Source organism: Gallus gallus, chromosome 13 (assembly GCF_016699485.2).
Source record: "Gallus gallus isolate bGalGal1 chromosome 13, bGalGal1.mat.broiler.GRCg7b, whole genome shotgun sequence".
Lineage (NCBI taxonomy): Eukaryota > Metazoa > Chordata > Aves > Galliformes > Phasianidae > Gallus > Gallus gallus.
Window position 1 is genome coordinate 9,677,903 of NC_052544.1, and position 21,609 is coordinate 9,699,511.

The window sequence follows — 21,609 nt, forward strand, 5'->3', positions numbered from 1 at the left end:
GGGGCGCGCGCGGCTCCCGGCGGGCTGTGCGCGAAGCTCCGCCCCGCCTCACGGTGGCCGGGCGGGGAAGATGGCGGCGGGGACGGGCAGTGAGTGCGGGGCGCGTGGGGAGAGGCGGCGGGGAACCGGTGGGCTGGGGGTAGAGGAACATTGGAGGTTCACAGGCACGGTGCTGGGGCGGGAAGGGACGGGGGAGCGGCCTGAGGGGATCTGAGGGGAGAGGCGGGGCTAACGGTCGGGGTGGGCGTGGTCGATTGAAGGGGCGGGGGCAACGGGCGGGGTGGGCGGGGCTTGGCTCGGAGGGTCTCCGGCCGTGGCGGGCCGCGGTGCGGAGCTGCCCGTTGTCCCGGCAGAGCACAAGCTGCTGAGCGCCGGCCCCACCGAGCCCTGGTCCATCCGCGAGAAGCTCTGCCTCGCCTCCTCCGTCATGCGCAGCGGCGACCAGAACTGGTAAGGGGTGGGCCCGGCGCCGCGTGGTTGGTTCTGTGCGCTTCGTGTTGCGGGGTGCTGCGGGTTGGGGTGTTGGACACGTGCCTGGAAACGGCTCTGCTTCTTCTGGAATAGTGCGTGAAAACAGAAGTGCGTTAATTGGTACAGAGCCCGTGTTTGTATATTGAATCATAGGCTGTCCTGAGTTGGAAGGGGTGCACAGGGCTTGTAGAGTCCAACACGTGGCTCCACACACAGCCATCCGCAATTCAGACTGTATATCTGACAGCATTATCCAAACGCTTCTTGAACCGTGGCAAGCTTGAATAGGAAGAGTTGTGTCCAGGTAACACATGTAAGAGCCATGTTTGCCATTCCTGTGCTCCTAGGTTGGTTTTGCTCCCTCTTTTTCCCCCACAAAGGGAAGTTTTTGTTTAATTTATTGGAACGTGATTTTCAGAGCTAGGATGGGAAGCTGTTGCATTAGGAGTAGGCAGATACTTTTGAGTCCAGAGGCCATAGTTGAATAATTCCTTAAAAAGCTACTCTAGGCAGATCCATCGTGTTAATGGGGACTGTTCTATGATGAGCATTAAGACACCTTTTTGCAGTGTATTGGTCGGGGTATGGTCAGTGGGCAGTCATGTGCCATTTCTCCCCCGCAGGGTCTCAGTCAGCAGAGCCATCAAACCCTTTGCAGAGCCAGGCCGCCCGCCTGATTGGTTTTCCCAAAAGGTAAGAGGCTGCCAATGCAGTCCTGGAAAAAATGAATTCTGTATGTGGTATGGAAGCCAACAAGGTAACAAAACTGATTGGTTATAAGACTGGATAAGGTTAAAAACAAAAAGAGCAGAATGATCAGAGATGTGAAAAAGCTCCCTTCTAAGGGATGGTGAAGTAACATAGAACCTTTCAGCATAACAGAGATAACTGAAAAGAAAAACAGTAGATGCCCATGTGATAGTGAGCAGTGTGCCAAGGGTGAACAGGGTATAATTGCTCAGTGCCTTGTCCAACAGAAGAGTTAGAGGCTATTCAGTAGGACTAACAGGACTCAGGTTCAGAGCAAACCCAAAGAGGCACGTGATCGAGGTGGAGTTCTTTGCTGTGGGGCTTTGTGGATGCCCTTGTGTTTTGGTGTGTCCAAGTGTTTGGTCAAGCACCTGGGATTTTTGTTAGGTAAGGGCCAGAAAGAAATTAAGAGAATTAAGGGAGAACTCTGGTTTTGGTTTGTTTTTAATGGCATTTACTGTTTCTGTAGTTTTGTTAAGCTTGACTTAATACTATCTTGTCTTCTCCATTGAAATATTTTTGGTCTGTGTTCACAGACAGAAATGTTACAGCTGCAGTTTTCCTATTTGTATTTGGTTTCTTTTTTTTCTCTAATCTGTTTTTTGGGAATGTCTGTTCTTTTTTTTTTTTTTATCTTTATTCTGAATCAGCCTGATCAGTGCTAGAATAAACAAGTGAACTTGCTTCCTCCTTTTGAGGTATGCTAAATTGTATATTTGGGAGAAACTCTGGAGAATTCTGTTCATAAAGCATTAGACCACTGAAGAGTAGGTGCCCTGAGAGTTTTGTAGATAGGCATTTGCTGACCTGTCTCTTTGATGTCCTCTGATTTTCTTTGTTTCCTTTCAGCATTGTGCATCTCAGTATTCAGAGCTCTTGGAGACTACAGAGACCCCTAAGTGAGTATAAAGTCTGAAGCAAATGCAGACTGGGAATAGCAGACAGCAGCCATGAAAGAAAGGAGAATTCAGATTTTCTGTTTCATGATTGTTTTGTTTTTCTCTTGTTCTATAGGAGAAAGCGTGGTGAGAAAGGAGAGGTGGTGGAAACTGTGGAAGATGTCATTGTGCGGAAACTGACTGCAGAGCGGGTTGAGGAGTTGAAGAAAATTATTAAAGAAACACAGGAGAAATACAGGTATGTGGCAGAGGCAGAGCTGTGGTGTGCCTGAAAATCCTGTCTTGAAAAAGTGGCGTAAGTGGGACAATGCTTGGGGTAGAAGTGCATGGAACAGGAGCTTCTCGGGGCTTATCGGTTGCTAGTAAGTAAGTAAGAAGATTTTCTGATTACAGGCAACTCAAGAAGGATGCAGAGCTGATCCAGGCTGGACACATGGATAACAGACTGGAGGAGCTGTGCAATGAGATTATGATGTGGGTTATTTAATTATTTCCACTTTGTTTTCTTCTGAGATTGTAGTTCCCTGATGCTTTGTGTTTGGCAGACATCTTTGGCTTGGTCCTTCTTGAACTGAGAGAGAGGTCATGTTTGGCCTCTGGGGGTCAACTTAGTTTAGGCTGTGGGGCATCAGCTTACGTGAAATATCTTTCAGAGTTCTCAGTATAGAGTTTGTTAATGGCTTGCAAAATCATGCTTGCCTCTACCATTTTGACATACAACTGGAAGTGAAACTTCCTGCAAAGCATGTTATTCTCTTGTTGGCCTCTGATTCTGCTTTCCTCTTCAGAGGATTTAAGCCTGAGTCCACAGGGTAGTTCATTGTTGTCTGGAGATTATGGAGTAGGGGCCAGTAAGCTGACTGCGTGGGAGAAGCTAAGGGGCAGTGGAACCACATGACAGAGGATTTTTATTCTTTATACAGAAAGAAGAAGCTGGAGGAGGAGGAGGCAGAAGTCAAGAGGAAGGCTACAGATGCTGCTTATCAAGGTAAGCTGGACAGTTGCTTCTTTACTCTCCAAAGAGATGTGCTTCTGTTCTTCAGAACCTTTGGAAAATACTGTGTCTTATGACCTGTTTAGTGTGAATTCTTTGCCGTAGGGGTGGAAGAAAGAGTTTGTATTCTCTTTCCAGCAAAACACAAAGACTTCAGAGAAGAAAACAAATTCTCTAGAAAGGGTGTATGTAAGAGGAATAAGGGTTTGTTCTGAATGTTTCATCCATTTATAGTTCCTAGAGCAATGCAGTGAGCTCACCTAGCAGTGGTGGGATGTGGTAAATACCCAATTGCAAGGGAAATAGGAAATTAAGGTGCATTACTCATTCCTAGTTTTATCTGTGAACTGAGCATAGTGTGGTGCAGGAATTTTCTACAGTATAAACTGTTTTCTTAGGGTTCTTTAGGACAAAGTCGGAGGTAACTCAGGAACTGTCCAAGATGGATGGAGTCATGGAATCCCATTCTCTTCTGTTCTCTTCCAGCTCGTCAGGCCATTAAGAATCCACCACGAAGATTAACGGGTGTGATGGTTCGCTCCCCTGCAGGTTCAACCTCTCCAGGGGGAGACTATGCTCTGGGAGATCTGTCTCAGCCTGCTGTGGATGAGGCCAGCCCAGGGGTAAGAATGCTTCCCATGGTAAGAGGGAAAGACCAGCCTGGGACATAGGGTTCTGCATCCTTCATGGAACAGGAGCCTGGGGAGAAGCCCTTGGCTTGTTCTGCAGACTTTTCGTTGTGGTGGTGCTGTAATGTGGTTGATGTACAGTGCTGCTCAAGATACGTGTCTTCTTCCGTGTCTGTGATGATCAGGTGCCTGGATCAAAGGCTGTGTAGGGACAGCAGTGGGTTGACCAGGCAGTCTTCTGTGTGTGCCTGGGAAGTGGCACTACAGGGCAGGGAAAGGGTGAAAGCCTGGAGTAGCGTAGTGAGTGAATGGAGTAGGTGTCTGTGGTGTGCTGGATCACTGCTCTTGGGGGAAGGAGCAAGTGGGACTAGTTGGTGTGGTGGAGTGTGGCTTTGAACAGTGTGGTTTTTCTCTTTCTCAGGTCACTCCAGGGACATTGCCCAGCACCCCAGTTGCCTCCTTCATTGGAATCCCTGACACCCCTCCAGGCTCTGCTCCCCTGGATGCCCCCATGACCCCAGTCACTGATGATTCACCCCAGAAAAAGATGCTAGGACAAAAAGCAACTCCGCCTCCTTCCCCTCTGCTCTCAGAGCTGCTGAAGAAGGGCAGTCTCCTGCCCACAAGCCCCAGGCTGGTATGGAGCTCTCTGCTCATATATACAAGCACACAAATAATCTGCTCCAGACTCTTCCACTGAAAATGGGAGAGCTGCAAAGGCTTTTAAAAAATATACTGTTCTATGAGAATCCCAACAGAAGAGAAATTTGTGAGAAATAATTATCCCTGTGAAGCCACGAAGGTGGGATCTTTTCCCAGCATTACTGTGGGTCCAGGGCTGCAGGTGTCAGCACACAAAACTGGCTGTCCCTAGTTGTAAGGAGTTGGAGTTGCAGGCTTTAGTAGAGGAGATGGTTCTCACTGGGGCTGCATGTTAGTAGACATCATCCCAGTCAGTCTCCATGGAGGAGTTCTTGGTGAGTTCTCCTTTGGGCTCACTATTCTTGCTTACATCTTGGCAGAAGGTTGTGCCTCATTCTTTATAATGGATCTTAGAGTAGGAATAGAGTCTTTCAGTTAAGTTTATGACCAATATTGAAGTTCTTCAGTCTTTTCCTAGTTGTAGACAGTTACTAAAATTGTTGTGATGATAAGTCATTTTGGCCCTTCTGCTGTTAGTGACTAGAAGGCATAGGAACGAGGGCAACCACTGCTGACTCTATTCAGAGCCCTGTCCAAAAGCAGCAGCCATCAGCCTGCACATGGCATTGATTCCCTGCATTAGTACTTGTGTGATGAAGTAGATGTGTTGGTGTTGATGATTTTTCAGTAATCATATTTGGGGTATTTTCTACGCGTTAGCTTGTGTAGGTGTTCCATACTCTGTGTTAGCGGGCTGCAGTGTAAGATATGACAAAGGAAAGAGAATGGCTGTGGAAGTCTTTGGGTTTTCTTCATATCGACAGGGCGGTTTTGCATCTGATTCAGTCTGCTATTGGTTTAGAGTGTGACCTTGACAGGGTTACGTTCCAAAGTAAAGGATAATTCCTTGCTGTTTTAGGGAGTAGAGGGTCTAACTCTACTGGTACCCGTAAGGAACTGTGAGATCCTTGTGCTGAGTAGCTGAGATAGAGCAAATGATGTTTTTGTCCTACCTTAGTGGAAGTTTGCACTATAGCTGTATTGTAGTTGAAGAAGAATAGTTTTAAACTTGCATAAGGGGAGGTTAGGCAGGGACTAGACTGGACAAAAAGCACAAAAGAATTGTTGAGACAGCAAATGATGGATGTACGCATAAAGGTGCATATCTGGCAGAGAATCACTGATGTGGTCATATCTCCAGGAACTTCAGTTGTGTCCTCCTTTGGCAGGTTGGTGAAAATGAAATGGCAGTGGCTTCTGGTCACATGAACAGCTCAGGAGTCCTGCTGGAGGTAGGAAGCGTCCTTCCAGTGCTGCACAGTGGGGAAATGCAGTCAGCACCTGGTGCTGTTCCTGCATCTCCTGCTGCTTCAGGTAACTCAAAAGGGGTTTTTTCCCTGTACAGTTCTCCCTTCAGAAGTCCCTGAGGCTTAGCAGTGTTACCATTACGTGCCATAATTTCACAGACTGTTTTATGAATTCTCCTTGGAGAAAGATGAAGAGCATATCTCAGCCTGCCTTGTCTGGGGGTTTCTTTACAAGTTCTGTTGCTAGTTCTGCACCCTTATCCCTTTCCCTTTTTCCTTCTGGAAAGACTAATTCTTACTGGAAAAAAAAGAAAGTATATATACATACATATATATATATATATGTCTTGGTCTGAAATGACTGAAACAGATAGATTTGAGTGGCTCTGGTCCATCCAGTCTAGTTTTCTGGGTTTGATGCTGGCCTAATACCTGGCATTTCAGTTTAGAAATGAAGGTTGAGTTGACAGGGAGTTGGGGAAAATTGTATCTAGTGTCTGAGCCTCAGTGTGTCTAAATACAGCTCCCTGTGAAACTGCAGACCTCATTTACCTTACCTCTGCTTCATCTCAGGGGTGCACAGAGAATTAGACTGCAGCGGACTGTGAGCTCTAGAGAAAATTCTGTAGGCTGAGGTGAGAAGGAACAGTGTGGGAGTCTGTGCACTGAGTCCTTTCAGAACCTCCTGCCTGAGATGAAGTTCCTTCTCAGCTCATACTAACGAAGGATTTATTAATGTTGTCTGCAACTGAGGGTTTACACCATTTGTTCATATGCAATTCCAAATGAATAATCTTACTTTCCTTACCCATCTCTGTTCTTTAAGACTTTTTAATTTGGTCCAGATGGTTCAGTAAATTCAGACTGGAAGTTACGGCTGAGTGGCAACCTCTGATAACAAAGGAAGTCTCCAGGAAAGACCTGCAAAGAGATTCCCTCTGCTCCCTTCCTCCTCCTGTGATGACTGTTTGTCTTGGCTTACCTTGTGTGTCTCTCTCAGCACTGGTTTTCAGATTTCCTGTAATTATATTGGAATGAACCTTTGGAAGGGTATCTCTCTGCATGTGTGGCTTAGCGTGTCCAGGCCTTACTTTGAACACCGTCCCATAGTCTGCATGATTTCATCTCTGACTGCACCAGGGAATCATGCGTTTTAGGCGCAGGTTTTCTTTACAGCTTTTGGATCTGTTAGTAGGTACTATATAGTGTATTCTTCCAGAGGAAGCCACCAGACAAGTGAAGAACCCAGTGATGGCTGCTTCTCGCTCATGTGCTTTTCCCTTCTACTCTCTGTTAGGTGCTCCTACGCTTTCCCGGCTTTTAGAAGCTGGTCCTGCGCAGTTCACCTCACCTCTTGCTTCCTTCTCCGCTGTTGCCAGCGAACCTCCAGCTAAGCTCCTGCCACCCCCCGTAGAGCCTGTGTCTCAGGCAACCATTGTCATGATGCCCACGCTCTCAGCACCATCCGTTGTGCCACCAGCTGCAGCTCCAGAAAGCGTAGTCACAGGTGCGTTCCTGAACTACGCACTCGTAGGTCATAGAACTTGCCTTGGGCTCAGCACCCAGCAAGCTCTCAGCTGGCATTTTATCATCTCAGACTCGCCTTCCTTTCTGAAAGGATGGTTATGGTTGGGTTTTGGAGTAAACAGGTGGTGAATATGGGATTTAAACAGGGTTTGTTGGGTGGGAGTTGCTGGATCATGATTCAAGAGCTGATTCAAGGCCTGGAATCTCTCTTTCTCTTTGCTGTGGGAAAGCAAACGTGTCACCCGTATTTGTCTTTCATTTTTCTAAGCTATGCTGTTGTGGGTGGAGCTGGGACACTTGCGACTGGTGCTTGGTCTTAGCCACTGCAGTATTTGGTTACGATTGTCACTCTCATCCTTCTGCAGTGAGCCAGCCAGAAGCCTGTGTTTCCATGGAAGCGGTGTCTGATTCCCATACAGTGACAGTGTCCATGGACAGCAGCGAAATATCCATGATCATTGATTCAATCAAGAAAGAGTGCTTGGGTTCTGGAGCTGGCAGTACTGCAGGGTCTTCCAAAGATCACTGCATTGATGGGAAAGAAGACCTGGATTTGGCTGAGAAGATGGATATTGCAGTGTCCTATACAGGAGAAGAGCTGGACTTTGATACTGTTGGAAATATTATAGCCATCATTGAAGACAAGGTAAACAGGGAAAGCAGAGAGCTGGTAGCTTTTTTTTTTTACATCAAGTTAGGTTAATCTCAGCCAATTACTGCTTGCCAAATTAATTAGCTTAATCAAGAAATAACTTTTTCAAAACGCTCGCTTTCACAATCGTGGTCAGTAGAAAGTGACTGTGTGACACCACTGCCATGTTTAGCCTGGTGTCTCACTTCAGAATACAGAGAGAAATCTCTCTTGTGTTGGAAAGGGTTTCAGTCAGTGCCTTTTTTCTAAAACTGAGACTTCACAGCGAGCGATGCGACTCTGCTAAAAGCAACTCTGTAGATCTGTTACACCCAGCTTTTCCACAATTAGCTTGTTACCAAATAACATTGAATTACTTTTAGTCCCTCTTTCTGACCATTTCTCTGTGTTTATTTTGGTAATAAAGGTAGACGACAACCCTGAAGTCCTGGATGCGGCAGTTGTTGAAGCTGCTCTGTCCTCCTTCTGTGAAGATACCGATGACCCTCAGGCTTTGCCTGGCCCATGGGAACACCCAATTCATCAGGAACATGAGAAACAGGCCCAGATACCCCAAGTGTCTGTGACTGTGAAGCAGGAGAGACTGGAGTGTGAGGAGCCAGAGGCAAAGGGAATTCGAGAGCTGATGGGCATTGGAGAGCTGGGATCAGAAATTAAGACAGAATCTGCAGAGCAAGAGCAGAATCAGCTGGGCCCTGAAGAAACCATGCCAGCAACTGCGAGAATGACAGAAACGCCAGAGCTTCGGAGTCAAGAGATTGAGGAGGATCAAAGAGTAGCTGTGGCAGCAGGAGAGAGTTCTGAAATTGAGATAGAATCAACTAAGGGCGAAGACACAATGCACAATACGGTGAAGACAGAGGTACGTGAGATGAGAGGTTGCCTGGGACTGATGTGGGTAAAGAGGAGCAGTTGTAGGAGGCAGGAAGGAAATTTAGAGAAGGGATGAGTGCTGGGTTGAAGGTGACGCATCAATGAATGTGACTGACTGTTTCCTTGGGAGTCATACTGCTGATCTGTTTGATCTGCAGGGAACTTCTCTGCTTTAGGCAGTACTTTGATGTAACTCCCCTGGCCCATGTGCAGAATTGCTGTTGGGAAGGTTCTCAGTGAAATTCGTTGCCTTGAGCTAGGTTAGAGTGAGTTTAGATGTGCCCACACCTTCACTGAAGTAAGCTGACACAAACGTCTAGATTTGTGCATTTCTCTTCCCTCCAGACCCCACCTGATGATGATTCATCCCCTCCACAAGTCCCCAATGTGAGTGAAGACTCCTCACAGGCTGATGTACAGCACAAATTTGAGCTGTCAGGTAACTTAATACAGCTAGGAAATCTTTTACATGCAACATTATTAGCTGGATAGATGTCAGTGATCTGGTTCAGGTGTTTTGGGGAGGAGGGAGAAAAGTATATGTAGGAATAGGGGTAATTACTGCAGGACAGTAGGCTTTGGTACAGGAGCTTTTGTAGAAAAGACTGCTTTAGAGTACCATAACCTTTCTGCTTCTCTTTCTTTCACAGACTCCATGAAGGAGGAAGCCCAAGCCCTCTTTAGGAGTCAGATGAAGGTAATTCCGAATTGGCTGTAGTCATCTTGGTTTCACTAGTAATATAACTCACTGCTGCTGCTTTCTGGCTCTCACCTACTAAAAATCAAAGCCTGCATTCAGCTTTCTGCACTGAGAAGTAGTCAGCATGAAGTTGGAACTAAAGGGGAGATCGCTTCAGGCCCTGTACAGCAGAATATACGTGTTTCTATGTTTATGTTGTTGGCAGTGGGAAGTAAGGCAGGATAGTAATCAGAATTCTGTGGAAATGCCTGCACAGTTGTCAACAGCTGTAGTAAGAAAATCACTTTGCTTGCTGAACCATAGTGCTTTGGAGGCTCTGAGTTGCTGCTGTAGTTGGCTGTGTAGACTTATGAACTCTGTGTTTCAGGATGGACAGGGTGAAGAGGATGATGAGGATGGTGCCAGTGAGGCTGCCAGTTTGGAGGAGCCCAAAGAAGAAGATCAGGGTGAGGGATATCTGTCAGAGATGGATAACGAACCCCCTGTGAGTGAGAGTGATGATGGCTTCAGTGTCCATAACGCACCGCTACAGTCTCACACATTAGCTGACTCCATCCCCAGCAGCCCAGCCTCCTCACAGTTGTGAGTATCAGTGAAGCTCTCTGCCACACAGGTGCAAATCCCAGGCTGTTTCCTGGGGGAGTGTAGGATTCTCATTTCTGTGTTGCTGAGTGGGTCCAGTGGGGGAATTTGTTGATGATTTGTCTGGCACTCAGAAGTGCGGGTGTTCAAACAGTGCTGTAGTGCCAGGTCCCATTTTTTTATATCACTCTCTGGCTTGGGTTACTGTAAGCATGACAAAGGCAAAATGAACTGTAAGGTTTCTGCTCCAAGGCAGTATGGAGATTCACAAAGGAAATCATACTCTGTTTTTTCTCAGCTCAGTGTGCAGTGAGGATCAGGAAGCAATACAGGCTCAGAAGATCTGGAAGAAAGCCATCATGCTGGTTTGGAGAGCAGCAGCTAATCACAGGTTAGTCTGATGTCTTGAGAACTGGCAGAAAGAAGTGACTAATCTCAGGCAAGTCTGTACTTTCCCAACTCTGAGGCTTACCTGCCATGTTACAGGGAGATGATGAATCATACTGTTAGTGATAGCAGACAAATAAACATGAGAGCATGACACAAGTATTTGAGAATTGTTCCTCTATTGGCAAGGACAGGGCATTCAGTGGAGTCTCTCTCTCTTTAGGTATGCCAATGTCTTCCTACAGCCTGTGACTGACGATATAGCACCGGGCTACCACAGTATTGTGCAGAGGTGAGTCTCAGCATTCTTATGTCACGAGAACTCTGATATATTTGTGTAAAAATTTCTGGCAGGAGGAGTCTAGAGTTCATCTGTTGTTCAGACTCCTAAACTTGGAAAGTACTTTTCTTCTGACATCATTCAGTCTGTTTCCCCAAGAAAAAGAGTCATCTTCAGTAATACTTACGAGTCTGTACACAGCCCTGTCCTTGAATGAAGTACAGACTTGACCAGAACATTTGTTATCAGTGAGGTGGTATGTGACCATCAGCTTCTTTGTTTCTGTCCAAGGGTTGAATTTAAGGTGTGACATTCCAAAGACCCGGATTCTTTGATCAGCTCTTTTACTGTCTCAGAAAGTCCAGATTCTGGAAGAGTTACCAAAATATTCCTAAATAGTCCAGTGGCTGTAGCTCTGGCTCCCTTATGTCTCCCAGGATGCCTGGAGAAGGCAAATGCCTCTCTTGAGGCAGCTGTTACGAGTACTTACCATTCCTGTTAACTGCTGAGCAGCTTGTGTCTCCTGATCTGTGGCCTTGGAACTCAGGAATGCAGCCTATGTGGAGAGCACATTCTGCTAAATTAAATAGATGGTCTAATTAGATATGTCATAGTCCTTAGACTGTTTGCAAATGAGAAGGGAGAGAGTTACATATTTGTGTTGCTATTTTGAATGTATTTCATAGGCCAATGGATTTATCTACCATCAAGAAGAACATTGAGAATGGGCTGATACGAACCACAGCTGAGTTCCAGCGTGATATTATGCTGATGTTTCAAAATGCGGTTATGTACAATAGCTCTGACCACGATGTCTACCATATGGCTGTGGAGATGCAGCGAGATGTCCTGGAGCAGATCCAGGTAAAGTACTCAGCTGCGGCTGTTTCAGAACAGAGTGTCTCCATTGGTCCACAGTTACAGGAAAGACTTCTGGAAGTGAAAACAAAAGTTTCACTCACGGTGTCTCCAAATGAAGTCCTGTCTTTGCCTGCTTGTACTAGCCTAGGTGTTTGTGGTGAACTGGATTGTTAAAACTAACACAGCAAAATGTTTGTTTGGTTTAACCCAGACTAATTTCAAACCTAAATTCCTTTGGGGGTGCACATCTGCTTAGGCCAGCAAGAATTAGGGTGTGGTTCAGGAACAGAAATGAGCAACAAGATCAGTGAATGACAAGGGACGCAACTGCTGCTTTTGGTGACTGTCGGTCTGTGCTGGCTTGAGACATATACAAAACTGTCCTGAGACTGTCCTGTGAATATGTATCATTTAGAATTTCTTCCGAAGTGGAATGTCCCAGCTGCCGGGGCTGTCATAGTTTGAACTGGATTTTTGTAGTCCCTCTGCACTTGTGTCTACTGAGCTGAATGGGGGAACTTATTCTGAGTAGCAAACAAGGAACCGAAACTGTCTCTGACCCAGTCATTCCCAGCCCTGTGGTTTGTGATAGTTAGCTGACAAGCTTTAACTGAGCTTGTTTTGCTTGAGGATCTTAATAGAGTATGGTTTTCCTGCAGCAATTTCTGGCTACACAACTGATCATGCAAACATCAGAGTCAGGGATCAGCGCAAAGAGCCTGCGTGGGCGAGACTCCACTCGCAAGCAAGATGCTTCAGAGAAGGTGAGAATGCTGCACCCTGCAGAAGGGCGGCTGGTGTCTTTTGGAGAATCTCGAGATACTGCATAAAGTTCCAGTACCAAAGATGTGCAAAATGTGTCTTTAGATTGAAATAGCTCCTGCATGTTCATGTGAACAATTTATAGTTCTTATTTTTCTTTAACTAAGTCCATTGATTAGACTTCAGCTCTGGAGCTGTACGTCAACCCAGAGATGGGTCTGAGAATCATGAGTTATTTCTGCAATCACTCTGTTTCTTTCCATGATTTTGAGAGCAAGTGAAGAAAAGTGTTGTGAAATGAGTAGAACGTTGGAGGAGGTGTGGTATGGCAGGAAGGTGAAGATGTAACAAATTGAAGACTAGCCTCTGCCATGTTCTTCACTTCCAAGTCAGGTTTTCAGAACCAGAGAGTTACTGGAGTCTGGTTTGCTGTTTAAAACACACCATGGAACTTTCCACTTCCACACTGATCTGAGATACCCAGACTTGATTACATGACCTCACCTGCTCTCAGCTGGTACACGTAACATTGTGACAGCAAAGACTCCCTGCTTAGTTCAAGTAGAGAGTGTGGCAGACTGCAGAGTGCAGCTGTTTTTTGGTAGTGCAGGCCTTGTCATAGCTGGTGAGGGAATAAATATCCCTTTCCTAGCATTCTTGCTCTTGCCTTATTCCTCTTCTGTGCATTTTTATGTTCCTGCCATGTAAGACTGAAGCCATGCGGGAAGGGGAGTGGGGCACATGTTTCTCTATGCTCACATGTGGGCTTATGGCTTCTGTGTGGTGTGTGCATTTCCCTATCTGATATCTGATAAGTCCTTCTGTTTGGCCTTTTAACAGGACAGTGTCCCAATGGGCTCTCCTGCCTTCCTTCTCTCTCTCTTTGTAAGTATTGAAAGGCTCCAGCAGGTACTGCAGTACTGCTGTCATTGTCCTCTGCTCCTTGTCTGGGTGATCACTGCACTGTCACAGCGTCCTTTGCATTACAGCAACATGTGTTTAACTTCGGGTCTGTACAACCACGAACTGTAGAGACTAACCATTTCAGATCCTTCCTCTTGGTTTGGGTGAGTGGGTGGGGCTTCAATCTTTCTTCTGGTTCCAGGTGTTCTTATTTTGTCATCTGCCTTTTTTCCACAACTGCTTTCCTGCTTTCTTTCCATGTAAATGGGAAGACACACCAAGTAATGCATTACTATAGTTCCGACATCTCTCATGCTTATACAGCTGCCCCGTCTTCGCATTCCAGGCCGTACAAAGGGCCTGGGGAAAGTGGGGATTCAGCTGCATTCTCTTTGTCGTTCATGGACCAGAAAACAAATAACATACTCCACAGAAATACCTTGCTCTTTGCCCATGGTGATCTGGAAGTGTTTGCAAAGTGTTCCCGAGTCTCTGAGTTGCAGGGAGGAGAGAGGGGAGGAAGATGGAGAGTTTATTTTTTCTCTCGCATATATCTAAAGACAGAGGAGTACTCCAGGAGAGTCAGCATGTCAGCCAAAGGGAGAGGGCAGCGGATCAAAGGAAGCTCTCAGTTCGCCTTCTGCTCATGGAAAGGAGCTGTACGGAGAAGCTAGGGAGCTAGTGCCAGGGTCACTCAACTGGAGGAGCACTTCCTGTAGGGATCAGCAGCTGATAAGGTAGGTTAGTCAGCAATTTCCTCTTTCCATCTTAAGAGCCAAGCTAGAGTCTATCACTTTGGAGAAAGCCTGCACACTGCAGGCTCCAAAAGCATCTGTCTGGGTGAGAACCTTTTTGCCCATCTCTGTCCTGGCCACTGCTAATGCACAGAGATGCTGCAAATCCCAGCACCCGTGCTGTATCCAGAATGAATTCTAGGTAGGTCTGCAAGCAGGCCTCCTCAGGCCTTCTTAGCAGAGCTTCCCTTTTTCTCCTGTTGGGAAGGCATGAGAAGTTGTTCCCAGATGCACAATTTCTTACCTCCTTGTGCTGGAGGAAATGTTTTGTGCTTAGGGTTGCATAACTGGTTTCTGCTAATGCCAGTCTTTTTGTTTGCCTTGTGACTAGGATGGAGGCACCAGAGGGCGTCGCTGTGCCATTGAGGCAGACATGAAGATGAAGAAATGACGCCGGAGAAAGAAAGGAAAACCCAGCACCTAACATCCAGAGCTGGAGTGCAAGCAAGATGCTCTTAAAGCTGTTAGAGGAAGAAGAGCTGCAGGTCCATTTCTGGGACCTGTTCCACCTTCTTGGCTTGAGTCTGGGAAGCGATGTCTCATCAGAATGTGTAACCCAAAGAAACTTCCTTGGAGGGGAAGACTAGCCCCCCTGCCTGTTCTAGGGCAGTCGTCTTGGGCTTCATCAGTGTTCTGGTGTTAGCTAGCAACTGGTGGCTCGTATGTACTGTAATGTGAAGTGTACAGATTTTTACTAGTGATGTGTAAATGTGTATGTATATTAAAGTCTGGGGGAAAAAAATCCAGTATACGGTGTGCAGTTTTCTGAGCATCACATCTCTCTTTGATGAGGAACCCTGCTTTTGTATGTGCATACAAACTTTGAATTGCTGCAAATACAGCTCACTTCCAGTTACCCTTTAAAAGCACGTAAGCACTGCAGTGCTTTGACATTAGCGACAGTACATTAATCATTAGAATGCTGTGTAGTGCTTGGATGGAGGGGAAGGTTTCCTGCCTGGGTGTGAGGATATGGTGCTCTTGTTATGAAACAGGACAGCTGACCATAAAAAGTGCAAATGCTGCAGTCTCACTGGAGCTTTCCTTAAGAGACCAGTATATTGAATGCCATGTTCTTTGCCCAGAAATTTGAGAAGAGTGTGTGAGTTGTGGTGAAAATGTGGTGAAAAACAGCTGTAGGCATGCCTGTATCTGGTTTTGCAGCAGAGAGTTTGAACTGTTTTTTTTTCAGTTGGTTATTACAGTTCTTAGCAACGTGGATGACTGAGTTTAAACTCCTGACAATGCTCAAGTTTTCTGATTTTCTGCTAACTTCTGTGCAATGTTTTGCCCATTTACATTTACAGGAGAAAAGAAGGCCAACAAAAAAAATCCCACGGTCCTGATGCTTGCAGCAGCTGGGAGGTGTCTGTACATTTGTGTGTGTGTGTGTGTGCAGTGTGTACAGGACTCAGCTTTCTGTCACACAAGTTGTAGGAAACAGTCATTACAATTAATACGGAGGGATTGTTACCTTAACTAATAAGAGGTTTTGAATGTCCCAAGTATTGTGTTGAGGTTTGTTGTGCCTGCTGTGTTGTGTACCGTGCTTGATTAATGTGAGGTATATTTCCTCCAAGGGTCACTTTGTACTTGGTGCTAGAAATGTGCAGTCCTTTACTTACTGATTCATTGTCCCTCACTGCTGAACTTGGGAACAAATTCCTCATTTGAATTTTTATGGCCTCTATCTCCAGAGATCCTCATGGCTCAAAAAGTCAGAGGGTTCTTCTGCTTTTTTTGTTTTTTGTGGACTAATGTAAGTTGGAAAGCATCTCTGAGGACCATCTAGTCCAACCTGCTGCTCAGAGCAAGGCCAGCTTGAAAGCAAGAGCACATTGCTCAGGGCCTTGTCAAGTTCTGAAAATCTGCAAGGAGGCAGATTTCGTCATCTTTTTGGACAGCTTGTTTCAGTGCTTACCCACCCCCATGGAGTAAACATAGTCTGAAGTTCCCTGATGCAGCTTGTCATCACTGCCTCCTCTCCTCTCGGTGCTGGCTGTTGAGAAGAGTCTGGCTCTGTCTCCTCTGTAGCACCTCTGCCTCTGTCTGTCTGTGTTGGGCAATGGAAATTCCAGCACATGGGAGGACCTCTGTCATGCCCACTGATAACTTGCTTTCGCTGTGGAAAGCTGCTGTTCATTCTTACCCTTGGTTTCTCCCTTTAACCAGTGGAGGTTTTTCCCTGCTCACAGAGCCCATGACGTTGTAATAGCCTGAAATGATGTTGTTTAATAACTTCAAAAATCTAAAATGCAGCTTTCCCCTCCATAGCCCTGTTGCCTCTTTCCCCATTCACCTTCTCATGCTCTCACTCCTCATTTTGTACTTTGCATTGTTTTGTACTAATCTAAGTCCAAAGCCCATGCTGCATCTCCCTAATCCACCTTCCTATGGACGGAAAGAACAACTGCTCTTTTGTTTTTCTCGTGCTATGGTGAATTCCAACTGCAAGCTACACAGCATATAGGTTTGGTCACATTATGTTTAAGCCTCTTAGGGACTCACGAGTCCAAGTCATTCTGTGGCTTACTCCTTCCCTCCAACTGTTCTGAAACCTCCCCTGTTGACATTTTAATTAGAAATAGTCTCTATCTCAAGAGAAAGTCTCTCCGGGACTGCTGTGATCTCCTCTGTGGCAACTGCTGATAATTACGATTAATGCAGGTTTTCCAACTGACCCTGTTTTCCCCTGAGGTGTTTGGCACTGACGGTGCGTCATCCCCACTGATCATCTGGCAGTTTTCTGCTTCTGATGTTTGTTGGTATTTGCTTTTATGTCTTTAGCAAATTGTTCTCTTTTTTTTCTTTCTTTTTTCGCCTGCTTTATTGTGGATTCTACATTTCCTTTGCTGGAGAGCAGGCTTTTATCATTTTCCTTGTTTTGACATGTAAATTCCTTTCAAAGTCCATCTTCTTTATATCTGACAGCTTTTTCTTATATCAGGAGGCGTTGTGCAGTGTCTGATCTCTGCAAAGTGAACTAAAACTTTCCCATTGGATAACGATTCCCTGTTGGCAACTTACGTAAAGTCCGCAAGGCAGTCCTTAATTAAAAGTTGGATTCCCTATCTTTCATCCCTTGTTTTTGTACCAAATCGGTATGGAAGTAAGCAGGCTGTAATTACTTCCCTCATCCCGCTTGTCTCGCACTAATGCCGCTGTTCTGCTCTCTGGCATCTTGAGTCTTCCAAGATTTAGTGGAGCTGAACATAAGGCCGAAGATCTTTTTAATCAGTGCTTGTGCCTACGTTACCTTGGCTTCCTTGTTTTAGATGGTTATCCCTCTGAACTGGAGTACAGGAAGATGATCACAAGCGATTGGATTACCCTAGCCTAAGGCTTTGCTGTTCCTTGGCAGAGCTGTGGTGACCGGTTATGCGTGTGCAGCCAGCTCTGCCCATCGTGCAGTGCTTTGGGCACTGGTAGTCGTCAGATGAAATCACAGTTTGCCCAACTCCTTTAGCTGGAAGCTGAGAGCGGGTAATATTATCTCCTACCTCATCAAATTTTATCTGCTCCTGCTGAAGTTAACTTTGAAATAGGTTTCGGAAGGGAGGCCAGTGAGATCCCAGCTCTCACTGTAAGTGCATAAAAGAAAAACAAATATTCTCATCCCAAGCCCAGTGGATTCTTTATTTCTCCCAGTTATGCACCGTAGCCTGCATTTGCTGCTGTGATAGCAGTCCTGAGAATGCAAAAGGAAGTCAGTGAGAAATGTGCTTGTTCAAGACCCTGGAAAGATTAGGTTGTACATGATTAACTGAAAACTCTAAAGAGATTGCTAATGAATGCATAGAATTCTCCATGGGTACAACATCCAGGCAGCTGAGTTCACTAGCAAGATACAGATCTTTCTAACAGCCATTTACTGTTGTTAGGGTGATTCTGCAAGCAGTTCCCCTGACTGCAGAGAAATCATGGTGGACTCATACTCTGGAAGTATGGATTAATGGGTGGAGATGAAAGGAGTGCTTTCTGCTATCTTATAAGAATGCTAACTTTTATTTTATGGAACGTGTAGAACTGATCCATCAGTGGATCAGTGTGTATGGTTCCAGTTCTGGCTCAGGCACACCAGTCACCACCATCCAGTTAGATCACATCTGTCATTTTCAACACAAAGGTTCTGTAGTGTTTGTAATAAGTTGTTTCCGATGTAAAAAGTTCTTACAGTACAGTGAGGGAGCTTCCAGTGAGTGGATGACCCTTGGAGTCACCGCTGGCTCACAGCTGTCAGCAGCATGCCTTGGTTTTGAACTTGCTGTTGCCTGTCATCAGTACCCAAACGCATACCATCAGACAAAGCCAAATGCTCCAAAGCAGCTTAGCATCCCCCTGAGCACCAGCCAGGGGAGAGCACAGCAAAAGCACTGGAAAATCGTAATTCAGTTGCTCTGAAATGTCAGTTTCTGTTGCAGAGCTACAGCCCTGCCATGTGCTGTTAAGTGTGGGCTCAGGAGTAGGCTGCTCGCCTCGCAAAGTTCTTGCTGTGTTTTGGCTCTCTGAGTAAGTCAGGAAATGAACTGGGCTTTGTAGTTCTGGATCAGGGTACAAAGAAATTGCTGTTTCTCTCTTTGTGTTTGTTTGCAGATGGGCCATCCCTGGGTGTGGTGCAGTTCTGAGTCGGAGTCAGAGAACAGTGACTTACAGTCTCTTCTCAGCTGGCATTCAAGTTTGGATCTGGAAGTGGGAAACTGGAGGAATACCGAAGAGGTGGCTATAGGGAAGCCGGAGGAAAGCAGACAAGAGACAGACAGCAGGCTGGAGTTCAGTGATCCTCTCTGGGAGGATGATAGTGAAGACTTCCAAAAGGCAGAGAGGCAATATGAAGATGACAGTCTTCTCCAGTTCTTCTCAGAGGTACGGCTGTTTGGATGACAGCAATGTGGGCTGCATAGTTCTGGCCTTCTTGAAATAGTAGAGTTTTCAGTCTCTGCACCATTCTGACAACAGAAGTATTCTGGGGGAAATGCAGGTGCCCAGAGTTAATTTGCTCCCCATTCCAAGCCTAGTCCTTGCTCTCGTTTAAAGCTGGCACAGCAGCCAGGCAGCTGCTTTGCCAAAACACAGTTCACCCTAAAGCACAGAGATGTCAGTGAGCTGACACTGTAATAACAACACAGGGCTTCATCAGAAGATTTTGCAAGGATTCCTAAAAATGGAAAGACGTGAGCGAGTGAATGCAAAAATAGCATTTGTGCTGCTTATTTTTTCTTCCCTTTGCCTTCACAATTTGAAGCAATAAATCTCTGTGTTACAGATAACCCAGTTGCTGGAACCTCTCCGCGTCAGCTGCACGGATTCAGCAGAGACTCTATGGGATTATTCTGGCTCTGGGAAGCAGGATGATGGGGAAGATGTAAGATGCCAGGAAGAGACCACCAGGACAGTTGTCTCACGAGCAGAGGAAAGTCAGCTACATGTCATGGCAGAAGATGAGAAAGAACATTTCCCAGGGAGAGAGGTAGGGGAGAGATGGTCCTAAGAGAGATGAGATGGTGAAGGAAATCATCTCTAGCAGAGATGGGGAAGTCCCGTGTTGCAGCTGGGGAGAGAGGAACGCAGAAGATGAGATAGCAGAGAGGTGAACGCAAAGGAAATGTATGAGGGGAAGGATGGTTTTTGTGTATGGATGTGCATCTTTATGAACAGGAAGCTTGTTACAGATCAAACCCTCAGATGTGAGTTGGAGGAATTGCTCCTTGGCAATACAAAGGTGACTCATGAGAGCTGGCAGTCTGCTCTCAGGTTTAATGCAAGACTGGAATACTTGTTTTGTTCTAATTACTGTGCTATGCAGCACACAGCTTGACTGGTTTCAGGCCCACGTGGATGTACAAGCAATACCAATAACCATCTGCCCCAGGAGACCGTCATGTCTTGGAAGCAGGCACTGTCTAGCCTGGGTTTGCACTAATCCCGTGTCTGGGGGATGCTCAGCTCTCACCAGTCTGCGAGGTGTTGCTGGGACAAGCTATAATACCACAGCAGTGGAAGAACAGTGCCCAGTTTTTCAATTCAGTACTCAGATTTGTTGCCTTGAAAACTTAGACACTGGAGGCAGAAATGATTTCCAGGGGTTTTCTGTGATTCTGTACTAAGAGACTTGGTTGTATTGGTGATAGGTGGATGGTTGGACTAGATGTTGTTGGACGTTTTTTCCAACCTTGGTGGTTCTGTGCTTCTGTACTAAGGGTTTCACGTTTCACCTGTTAAGCCTGGACAGGGTTATTCTGAACAGCTCCCCTGTGGTCTGCGCAGTGGCCAAAGCCATACATAGCAGTGTCTGTGTTCTTTCTGAGGAGTCTGCTCTATGCTTCAGATCTCATGTTAAGGAATTCTCAGGAGTCCCACTTCTGGACTCCAGAAATCCTCTTTCCCTGCATCTCCTTTTCCATTTTATTGGAAAATCACTGCGCCAAAAGCACAACTCTCCTTCCTGGCTGAGTCTATTCTCTGTCATTTTCATGTGGGAGTTTTTGAGGAAACAACCCTGTTGCACTCTTGGGGATCGTGTTTTCTGTGTCTCGAGGTTTAATAAGCCTGAGGCAGTCTTACCTCAGCTCCTGATTGCCCTCTATATATCCATGACTCTTCCCAGAAAAGAAGACAGACACACCTCTGGGCATCAGTCATCTCCACAATGTTTGTGTTAGCTGGAGGTGATTATGATCCAAGAGATCAAACCCAGCTGTTACTGGAGTCCTGGCCAGCACAGTGAAGGTCTGAATAAGGTCAAACACCATCTTCTAGGATAATATAGAGATAAGTAGCTCCCATCTGAGATTGGATGCAGTAAGAGCACATGCAGCAGGCTGGTTTCTGATTCAGGGATTTAAGTGGTGGGCTGCCATTTTAACCAGATCTCCATTTTCCTCTGTGCTCTTCAGGACAAGACTCAAGAGGCACCTGGAGAAAAAGCTCTGTGTGAGCCAGATTTGCAGGAGATTAACCAAGCCCAGGATCAAGATGATAGTGACAGCACTTCTGCAGACCCTGTGTTGGGCTCCACAAGCCCTGCGAACACACAGCTGTAAGTCTGTCTGCACTCTTGCAGGTGCACCAGAACAATTGTTTCCTTTGATTCACATGAGAAGAAGTATATGGCACAGGTCACCTCTAGAAAGGTGAGATACTGATGGAGAGCAGGAGGGAAGGAGCTAACTTCTACTGTCTCTATGGGTCTGCCAGTATTTTTTAGCACTTATCCCAAAAGTAAGTAATAAGAGTAGTGGTTAAATAAGGTTAACTGGAAAATGCACGTTTCTTCAAGGCAGCTAGGCCTTGTGTGAGCTTGGCATCATGCTTTATTAGGTAATGTCCAGTCCAGCTCTTAAGAGAGGCATTAACTTTAAGCAAGCACAGGCTTGTCAGTCACACATGGGCTTTGCCACTCATGTGATTTCCTAGGCTGCTCTTGGAGGGAATACCATAATTTCATGGGATAGGAATCTGAGTTAAAAAATGTAAAGCTCTAAACTTCAGAGTAGTGTGAGCTTTTCTGTCCAGCTTGCCCTTTAGAGCTCGTCAGCTCTATCTTTCTTCCTGCATGTCACCCCACATCTTCCTGCATTCTGGATGCTTAGTTGTGTG

At 46.0% G+C, this 21,609-nt stretch overlaps 1 protein-coding gene across 2 annotated transcripts; it reads left to right on the top strand.

Moving 5' to 3' along the window:
• Positions 1-42: 42 nt before the first annotated feature.
• BRD8 (bromodomain containing 8) lies at positions 43-14,759 on the top strand. 2 transcript variants are annotated; one of them, XM_046900345.1, is made up of 22 exons: positions 43-89; positions 354-450; positions 1,095-1,164; positions 2,071-2,120; positions 2,236-2,358; positions 2,514-2,594; positions 3,044-3,108; positions 3,601-3,737; positions 4,165-4,380; positions 5,615-5,759; positions 6,990-7,199; positions 7,585-7,865; positions 8,278-8,733; positions 9,090-9,183; positions 9,395-9,441; positions 9,812-10,026; positions 10,325-10,417; positions 10,637-10,705; positions 11,380-11,557; positions 12,214-12,318; positions 13,157-13,201; positions 14,345-14,759. In XM_046900345.1, the coding sequence occupies exons 1-22, from the start codon at positions 71-73 to the stop codon at positions 14,402-14,404; spliced, it is 2,856 nt and encodes a 951-aa protein (XP_046756301.1). In that variant the 5' UTR covers positions 43-70; the 3' UTR covers positions 14,405-14,759. The 2 variants fall into 2 exon arrangements, with proteins under 2 accessions (XP_046756301.1, NP_001006148.1); NM_001006148.2 differs by lacking the exon at positions 13,157-13,201.
• Positions 14,760-21,609: the final 6,850 nt, after the last annotated feature.